Here is a 9,403-nt window from a genome sequence, read left to right on the forward strand (position 1 = left end):
TAAAGGGGGGGGGGTGAGGGGTTGGGTTTGGACGAGAGGTAGGGATAATGGCGGTGAGAAATGAGGAAGGAGAGTAGATAATCAACATTATCTTGAATTTTGAAGAACTTGTTTTCTTAACAATAATATTTATCAAAGACCAACCAAACATGAGAAAGCTGGAACTCCTCCTCCATACCAAATACACCTAACCTATTTGATTGGAAAAGATCTTAGACATGTCACTATATTTGTGTGGTTATGTTACAAGACTTCTGAAACTTGTTGTATTACATATGACAAGATAACACATGTGTTGCTATAGAAAAATGTCATTCAACGTAAAATGAGAAGCTTAAGTTAAATTCTTTTCATATTTAGAAAGGGTTATTCTTTGTTGAACAAACTAAAAAGGAAATATGATTACATAAACTTGAAAGGATGGAGTAAAATATTTGTTTTAGGCAAGGAAGAGTAAAGTATTGTTGGTCCCAAGTAAAGTAAAGGAGGTGGGATGTGTAATTCGGCACCGGTCAAAAATAATATATATATATTTTTTTTGATGACCGTGGTGTTCGGGATAGCTTTTGCGCACCTCTACTAATTCCAAGGGATACCTGTCACCAACAACATGTACCAATAATTCTATACCTGTTACCTGCCACCAGCAACAGGTAGCAACATGTACCGGATACTAAAAGTGTATTTTGTCTCCGCTGAGTTTTTAACCTGAGACCTCAGGGTTTTCAATCACTTCATTGACCACTGGGCCACACCCTTGGGTGCTTGAAAATAATTAAATTTTGATGAAACCAGTTTGATTGCCTTAGTGATTTTTATTTCAAGTAAGTAACTCTACCTGGATGAGTTTGATTTCACTAAGTATAGTCTGTCTCTGACTGTGGCGGAACCAGGAATTTTATAGAAGCAGATTCCTAAAAAAAATATGTCACACGTGAGATAAGAACCTATGACCTAAAGCAAATTTTGAACCTTCTTTGCCACTTTTTCCTTGTATGAAGAGCAATTATACCTTTGCTTGGAAGTGTTATATTGCAATTATAGGAGATGATGGACCAAAAAACTTTTTATGTGTGAGCTTTTGTATTTACAATTGTTCCACTATCTTTGGAGTGAAAACTGAAGTTTTGGTTTTTAGTTATTGGCACCATTAGTGTAGTTTCTATTATGTATTAGACAATAGCATATATTGCTATTGTACTGCCTAGCTTTTGCTTTATTTGGAGGTTTCATCGTTGAGCTTGACTGTAAAAGGTTTGTTTATGCAGAAATGTGGTGATCATTGGGAACATATGTTGTAGTAATGCAATATAGAAATTAAGTTAATGCAATATAGAAGTAGTAAATGTTGTTAAATCATCTGTCATTCTTGGGTACCTGCCTAAAAACAAAGATCTAAAAGTTGAAGAATCAAATGAAAGAGAGGTAAAGAGAAAAATGGCTGTTCTGGAATAAATTTTAACGTTGTAGCCTTTTGTCAGCTAGTTTGTGCTGAAGCTCTCAGTTGACAGTTTTTGTTTGAGTTCCAAGAAGGTTAGTGAAAATTCTTAATTCTTTTTGCCTCCTGAAGAAAGTAAATAGTGTATTGATGTAATTTTTCATGGTTACCTCGCAATGCAGAGAGAAGCATTTGGTGTTGTGGAGCTAGATAATACCAAAAGAGATGAACATATTGGTGGTGGAAATGAGTACGGGACAGAGGAGTCTGATTCAGTAGATTGTGTCCCAGAAGTAACTAATTCTGATTCTGAGGACAGAGTTGCAAGTCCTATCAAGTGTGAAACCTCTAAATTACCTTCTTCCGTGGGAATTAGTTGCAGTGGGTTTAGTGGCCTTTCATCTGCTCCATACAGAATTACTGGAAGAATTCCTTCTGTTACATATGAAAATTCAACGATGTGTTCCACAGACTTGGTTCCTATAAGGGGGACTTATTTGAACCACAATAATCTAAAGTCATATAGCAGGTAACCTTTTCTGCCATTCATTTTTGGCATCCGGATTTGAATATCTGTTGTGTGTATGATGGTTCTAATTCCTGGTGCTTTGACTTTTCAGAGAGTGGAATTATGGAAGTAAGCCAACTAGTGAAGCAGCTGATTTGGCTTGTGAAACACTTAGTCAGCCATTATATGCTCTTTCAATTGTCGAGCGCCATGAGAATCAGAAATCAAGACCTCCAATCAAAGTGCAACATTCGACCTATATGGGATACCCAACAGTAAACTTTCCAAGGAGCTATGGTGAAAGCTTAGTATCTGATTATAAGCTCACTTTGCTTGGGAATTTCTCCTATAAGAGGCCAAAAATGAAAGAAATTCGGGCTGATTTCAAAGCACAGAACCCTTTGAATGGCCAAGTAAAGATTAGGAATTGTTCTTCTCGGCAAGTATTGATTTTATTCACCAATGAAGAGGATTACTACACTGTTTTGTACAAGAAAGCGTTCATTGTTGCTGGTGCCCTCATGCAGATTTCCTGGTCGTCTCCAGATTTCCACCATGAAGTAGTGAGTACTTTAAATCCTGTTTGAGTACATCTATCGTTTTTAGCATGGCACCTCTTCTAATGGGAAGCTCTGTCATAACCGGTGGCTCCCATCGGAAAAGCTTTAGCCTTAGAGCCCGTTTGGATTGGCTTAAAAAAGTAATTTTTAAGTCGAAAATAAAAAGTCAAACTGAAATGACTTTTAAGTCAAAAAATAAAAAGTAGGGGGAGACCTACTTTTGGTTTTTGACTTATTTTCGTTGTTGGCATCATCATTGTGTAATATCTGTGAGGTTTTCAACAATCGCATAGGTTGCTGCTGTACTTCCTAGCTATTGCTTTTTTATATATTTTTTTTATCATTGAGCTTGACTGATAAAAAGAACTGCTTATGCAGAAACAGAATATTTATCCTGATTTCAGATTAAGTGATGCAAAATCTGTTAATTGGAATACAGACCCCTCTAAGCTGCATCCTTCTATAAATGGCCTTTCAGCCCCTGCTACAGATGAAAAGCCCATGTCACTACAAGTGCCTGCCGTGTCTCAATGCTTGAGTGTTCCTTCAATACGTCCACCATTACCATTATTGGCTCATTCAGTAAGTGTAGCTGGTCGATTGTGTGCTGATCGTTTAACAACTTCAGGTATTTATGTTCCTCAGTCTTATCCGAAAGGAATTTTGGGCAGTCCTATTTTTGGAAGAAATGAACAAGCGGGCCGTGGAAGCACCTTTCCCAGCCCTAGCCAAGCCCTGGATCAGAGCAGTCTTGCTCAGCAGCATAATCAACTCAATTCATATAAGGAACCAAAAATGACTGTCAGGATAGCACAATCACAACCACCATCAACAACCTCAGTAAGTGACACTACCAGCTCAATTCGATACCGAGAATGTCTCAAGAATCATGCTGCAAGCATGGGAGGACATGCTCTCGATGGATGTGGAGAATTCATGCCTAGTGGAGAAGAAGGGACCCCAGGAGCCCTGAAATGTGCAGCTTGTAATTGCCACCAAAATTTTCACAGGAAAGAGATTGACGATTACCAACAGATGGATGATGTTGGGTCACATTCTAGGTTCAGTCAACCGAGAAATAATAGCAGTAGTGGCAGTATACAAAACCAATCCCCGATTTCTCTTCCTACACAGCAGCTGCAGCAGTATCATCATGATTACAGTAATAGCTGTTCACCTAGATCATTGGTTGACTCTTTGCAGCCTTATACTCAACCACCCTCGCCTACATCTGGTTCTGTATTTTCACAACAGGCCTGGGAAAGAATAGAACCTAGTTCTATTCGACCAAGCTATTCATATGAAATGGTGAATCACAATACCATGCAGAATGGAAAGCAACGGGAATATTCCTGGAGTGACAGCAGTAGTAATACATCACGATCACGAGATCATCCTTCCATACGAAATGAAAATTGGAACTTTGACATGTTCAAGCCTTTAAACAACAGAACCCCTGATCACATTCCATTGGAGTTTCCAGCCTACCCGTCTAGGTGCCAGCCCCAGACTGTATTTGCTGATGAATTTCCACATCTGGACATCATTAACAACTTGCTACATGAAGAGCATGGAACTGGACGGACTTTGATGTCCAACTCAGGCTTTCAGAGGTTGAACAATGGATCATAACACCATCAGAATGCGCATTTCACTTATCTGAGTGATATTGGTATGCTTACTGGTCTAGGTCCCTCAGTAAGTTCTTGTAGGCATCGCTCTGGTCTTTAGATTTGCCGTGATTTTGCACTTCTTTGTTACCTTTGCCATCATCCTTGATATGGGTTGGCATTTCATTAGAGCTGAAGTATGTTAATAACTCCTTTTTGTGCAAATGTTATTTAGATGGCAATACTATTTTGTCATTTTGATTGGGAAGTGGTAATGGTAATACTAGTTTTTATGCATTTTATTTAGAGTTAATATTTGCATACAGCTTACTATGGTAAAACAAGAGCAGGGGCAGATCCACAATATCAACTGCGGGTTCTCGAGAATCCAGTAACTTTTGCCCAGACCTCTTATTTACATTGTGAAACCCATTGAAACCCGTTGGTGCTGGCTCCAGTACCAAGAAACTGTCTATTTGACAAATGACGCTTGTTTAAGTGGTCGAGTACCTCCATCATCAAATGACGATCTCGTATAAGAACTTAAGTGGTTATGATGTGACACTTTTTATTTACTTAATTACAATGAGAATATATATATCTTTATGTGTGCCACTGAGATTGAACTTTGATATTTGCCTATTGATATCAATGTTTTTTTTTCCGCTCGGTGTTCAATATCCACATTGGAGCTTGATTTATTCATATTTGCGCTGGATAAAGATTCAAGAGGTAACACTCTCTACCAAAGATCTTGTATACCAAAAACTCATTTAAATATTAAAGATAAGATCGATATGATTATTTACTTAATTATATTTTCAACGTGCTTCGTCATAGCTTTTTTTTTTGTTTTGAGTCAAACACATTACCATAAATTTCAGAATTGGAAAAGACTACAACATAAAAGAAAATAATAAGGGTAGATGTACAATTACAAACAAATAAGGAACATTAGTTTTATTTATGTTGAAATAGTAGAGTACATGAAGACACTATATTTAATATCTCCACTTTATTTAGTTTTCATAACATAATGTTCCCATAGAATTACTAACCCATACTGGGAGTAATTTGAACAATGAGTTTAAAGTCAACAACCAGAAAAACTCTACCACAAACATAATTAGCTGGCTTAACCATACCAGGAAATAGAAGCCTAACATCATGAACTATGGAATTTTCCTTCTGAATTATTTGTTCTGCATATCCTGCTGGCATCCCAACAAGTTCAGGCCATGATAGCTTACCTACAATAATTACAAATATATATTTTTTTGTTAGAAATTATAATTATGTGACATCAGTGAAAAAAATATCAACATTATGTGACCATCTGTGAAATTTATCCGTCTTCGAAAATCGAAACTATAAGAGGAAATTACCTGGGCAAAATACAAATTCGCCATCATTTTCCTCTGGAAGTTGTAGGACTTGTATGCCATCACTCAAATCTCTTGCCATCAGTGATTGAAAAACTGTACTTAAAATAAATAATTCACTTACTTATTTGAGAGATAATATATACTAATAAAACATATATATATGCATGAGCATTGACGGAGTCACTAGTTTCACTAAGAGAGTTCAAAATCATGTTATGGAGTCTTGTTGGTTAAATAAACCTTACTAATTAGTATAAATTTGAATTAGTCGGACCAAAAAGAGAATTAAGGGGATAATTACATACGTGATGCAAGAAGCAAGAAAGCAAGGACATGAGATAACTTGAGCATATTTTTTCCCTCCATTGCTTTTATTTTATTTTCTTTCAAATAATTGTGTGATTTGTAAGACTCATTGGTTACACATGGATACTTATAGGGAGTTAGTGAGGGGTCGGGTGAATTTAATAATAAACGTTATGGTAGGTATCGAGTAACTTGGCCATCAATAATTGATGGTATGTTCTCAAAAGATTTAATTAAAAATATTGAAAAGTAGTTTTTATCTAGTAAAAAGTGGGGAAATTTCAGAAAATGACATGACACGTTTTATTTATGTTTTCAAAGTATTTCTCAATGCATTAGATATACACTGCATTAGCTATAATGATAAGGAAAAAAACAATATAAAATGAAATTTAAAAAGATTTACTAGCAAAAGTAGAGATGCTATGGTCCCTAGCTATGAAATGTTTTTATTGATGGTGAGTCACTGAGTTGAATGTAATAATTATAAATTTTGGGATAATAAATTCAAGTAATAATACAAGAGTTCCAAATTCAAATTTAAACATATATATTTAATTAATTTCAAAAGAAATATAAAATTTATGATAAGTTTATTGAATTTTATTTTGGGTAAAAATTTAAAAATTGGGTAAATTATTAAGATGAAGTCACATGTACATTCGTTAATTTTAAGAGTATAGACAATTCAAAAAATTAATGGTAAAAATATATACAACCTTAAAATATAATGGAAGGATTAAATATAACTCTATTTAATATAGAACAATTTTATCCTTCATTTGAAAAGTTTTCGACTCATAACTCTATCGTTAGTCAAATGGTCCAAATAGAATATGCGATTATTGGCTAACGACCCCCAATTCCTTTTGGTAAATTTTTATTCTCCTTTTTGAAAAAACACAACCAAATCAACTTATATTTAAGTTCTCTATTTATTTTTATTTGTTCATCCATATTCGTTGATACATTGGAACAATTTTTGAATGATAAATACATCGATGACATTGATTTTCTCATCATTGTATTCATTGATGCGCGTTTGACATTTGAAGATGAGGGACAAAATAGTCTTTTCGTTTAAAGTCACTAATTAGGACAAAATTATTTCTTTTTAAATTTTTTTTACACACGAGGTATGAAGGGAGACAGTGAAAATTGAATTCACACATAATATGTGGGGGACACTCACCGATACCGCTATTTTGTAAATTATGAATTTTACAAAAATGAAACGAAAGATTTGATTTTATAGTCGTTGACAAATATTTTCTAGTTATATGATTTTCTTTTTAATGGGAGACCATTAAAAAATAACATAGAAGATCTCGATTATGCTTAATGAATAAATTAGAACTATAAAAGTTGGAGCATCCTTTAAAATGGGGAATATTTTGTTTCAATAAGCTTTCGGATTTAAATAAAGTAAAATTCATTTAAAGTAGTTCGAAATTCTAAAAAAGAAACTTCTTTCGTTTTTAAAAAATCAATAAAATTACCTCAAAATAGGGGGAAACAAATGAAACTCAATTAATTTATTGGTAGTTTGACTTCTTTATTTTATAACAAGGCTAGCTAGATTTTGTATTCTTCTCATTTGCGTATCATTATTTTTGTTTACTTTTTTTAATTCTTCATTCGGTATTTGATATTTGCTTTGGAGTTTAATTAATAGAAATTTATAATGAGATATTTTTTTTTATATTTAATGCTCAAATCTAAAACCTCTAATTAAAGAAGAATACATGTTTATCTTTCCACATTTATGATGATAATTTTGCTTACTACTGGTTCCAAAGAAAGTAAAACACATTGTCAAGTTTTATTTTTATTTTTTGGGATGTAATGGGGGACTAATTTGACAATTGCAATTCAAACCTACCTACCACACATTAATTAAATCTATGGTCCCAAATAATATAATTTGTCATTTTGATTGGGAAGTGGTAATGGTAATACTAGTTTTTATGCATTTTATTTAGAGTTAATATTTGCATACAGCTTACTATGGTAAAACAAGAGCAGGGGCAACCGCGGGGTTCTCGAGAATCCAGTAACTTTTGCCCAGACCTCGTATTTACATTGTGAAACCCATTGAAAGCCGTTGGTACTGGAACCCAAGAAACTGTCTATTTGACAAATAACGCATGTTTAAGTGGTCAAATACCTCCATCATCAAATGACGATCTCATATAAGAACTTAAGTGGTTATGATGTGACACTTTTTATTTACTTAATTACAATGAGAATATATATATCCTTATGTGTGCCAGTGAGATTGAACTTAAGTTATTTGCCTATTGATATCAATGTTTGTTTTTCTTTGTTTTCCTCGCTCGGTATTTAATATCTACATTGAAGCTCGATTAATTCAGATTTGCGCCGGATAAAGATTCAAGAGGTAATAACACTCTAAAGATCTTTCATACCAAAGACTCATTTAAATATTAAAGATAAGATTGATATGATTATTTACTTAATTATATTTTCAACACGCTTCGTCATAACTTTTCTTTTTTGTTTTGAGTCAAACACATTACCATAAATTTCAAAATTGGAAAAGACTACAACATAAAAGAAAATAATAAGGGTAGATGTACAATTACAAACAAATAGGAACATTAGTTTATTTATGTTGAAATAGTAGAGTACATGAAGACACTATATTTAATATCTCCACTTTGTTTAATTTTCATAACATAATGTTCTCATAGAATTACTAACCCATGCTGGGAGTAATTTGAACAATGAGTTTAAAGTCAACAACCAGAAAAACTCTACCACAAACATAATCAAATGGCTTAAACATACCAGGAAATAGAAACCTAACATCATGAACTAAGGAATTTTCCTTCTGAATTACTTCTCTTGCATATTCTGCTGACTTCCCAACAAGTTCAGGCCATGATAGCTTACCTACAATAATTTACAAATATATATATATATATATATATATATTTATATATATTTTGTTAGAAATTATAATTATGTAATATTAGTGAAAAAAAATCATAATTATGTAACCATCTGTGAAATTAATTACCTGGGCAAAATACAAATTCGCCATCATTTTCCACTGGAAGTTGAAGTACTTCTATGCCATCACTGATCAAATCTCTTGCCATCAGTGATTGAAAAACTGTAATTAAAATAATTAATTACTTGCTTACTTATTTGAGAGATAATATATACTAGTAAAATATATATGCACGAGCATTGGCGGAGTCAGTAGTTTCACTAAGAGGGTTCAAAATCTGAAGAAGTAAACAAATGAACAAGTCGAAGGGGGGTTCAAAGTCTACTATACAACAACATACATATGATAAGATTTCTCCATTTTTAACTAGTAGTCTCGAATTCGAGCTTTAGAAATAGAAAAAAATCTTGTTAGAGAGGCTTGCTGATTAAATAAGCCTTCTAATGAGTATAAATTTGAATTAGTCGGACCAAGAGAGAATTAAGGGGCTAATTACATACGTGATGCAAGAAGCAAGAAAGCAAGCACATGAGATAACTTGAGCATACTCTTTCCCTCCATTTTGCTTTTATTTAATTTTCTTTCAAATAATTGTGTGATGTGTTAGACTCATTGGTTA

General features: G+C 33.6%; 3 protein-coding genes across 3 annotated transcripts in view; 1 reads left to right on the forward strand and 2 right to left on the reverse strand.

The window, feature by feature from the left end:
* LOC102604540 (uncharacterized) overlaps positions 1–4,422 on the forward strand; it is a 5,768-nt gene extending 1,346 nt beyond the window's left edge. Inside the window, exons 2-4 of the mRNA XM_006354467.2 lie at positions 1,621–1,967; positions 2,059–2,509; positions 2,885–4,422. Of these exons, the coding sequence (XP_006354529.1) occupies positions 1,621–1,967; positions 2,059–2,509; positions 2,885–4,138 (2,052 nt within the window). The 3' untranslated portion in view covers positions 4,139–4,422. The remainder of the gene's footprint in view (positions 1–1,620; positions 1,968–2,058; positions 2,510–2,884) is intronic.
* A 637-nt stretch (positions 4,423–5,059) lies between these two features.
* On the reverse strand, positions 5,060–5,920 carry LOC102605208 (proteinase inhibitor I-B-like). Its single transcript, XM_006354469.2, has 3 exons — positions 5,807–5,920; positions 5,502–5,594; positions 5,060–5,366 (listed from the first exon to the last, which is right to left on the reverse strand). The coding sequence occupies exons 1-3, from the start codon at positions 5,865–5,867 to the stop codon at positions 5,170–5,172; spliced, it is 351 nt and encodes a 116-aa protein (XP_006354531.1). The 5' UTR covers positions 5,868–5,920; the 3' UTR covers positions 5,060–5,169.
* Positions 5,921–8,469: 2,549 nt separating this feature from the next.
* LOC102604873 (proteinase inhibitor I-B-like) lies at positions 8,470–9,403 on the reverse strand. Its single transcript, XM_006354468.2, has 3 exons — positions 9,285–9,403; positions 8,851–8,946; positions 8,470–8,723 (listed from the first exon to the last, which is right to left on the reverse strand). Exons 1-3 carry the CDS (start codon positions 9,343–9,345, stop codon positions 8,527–8,529), a joined length of 354 nt encoding a protein of 117 aa, XP_006354530.1. The 5' UTR covers positions 9,346–9,403; the 3' UTR covers positions 8,470–8,526.

Source organism: Solanum tuberosum, unplaced genomic scaffold (assembly GCF_000226075.1).
Source record: "Solanum tuberosum cultivar DM 1-3 516 R44 unplaced genomic scaffold, SolTub_3.0 scf00174, whole genome shotgun sequence".
NCBI classification, from domain to species: Eukaryota; Viridiplantae; Streptophyta; class Magnoliopsida; order Solanales; family Solanaceae; genus Solanum; species Solanum tuberosum.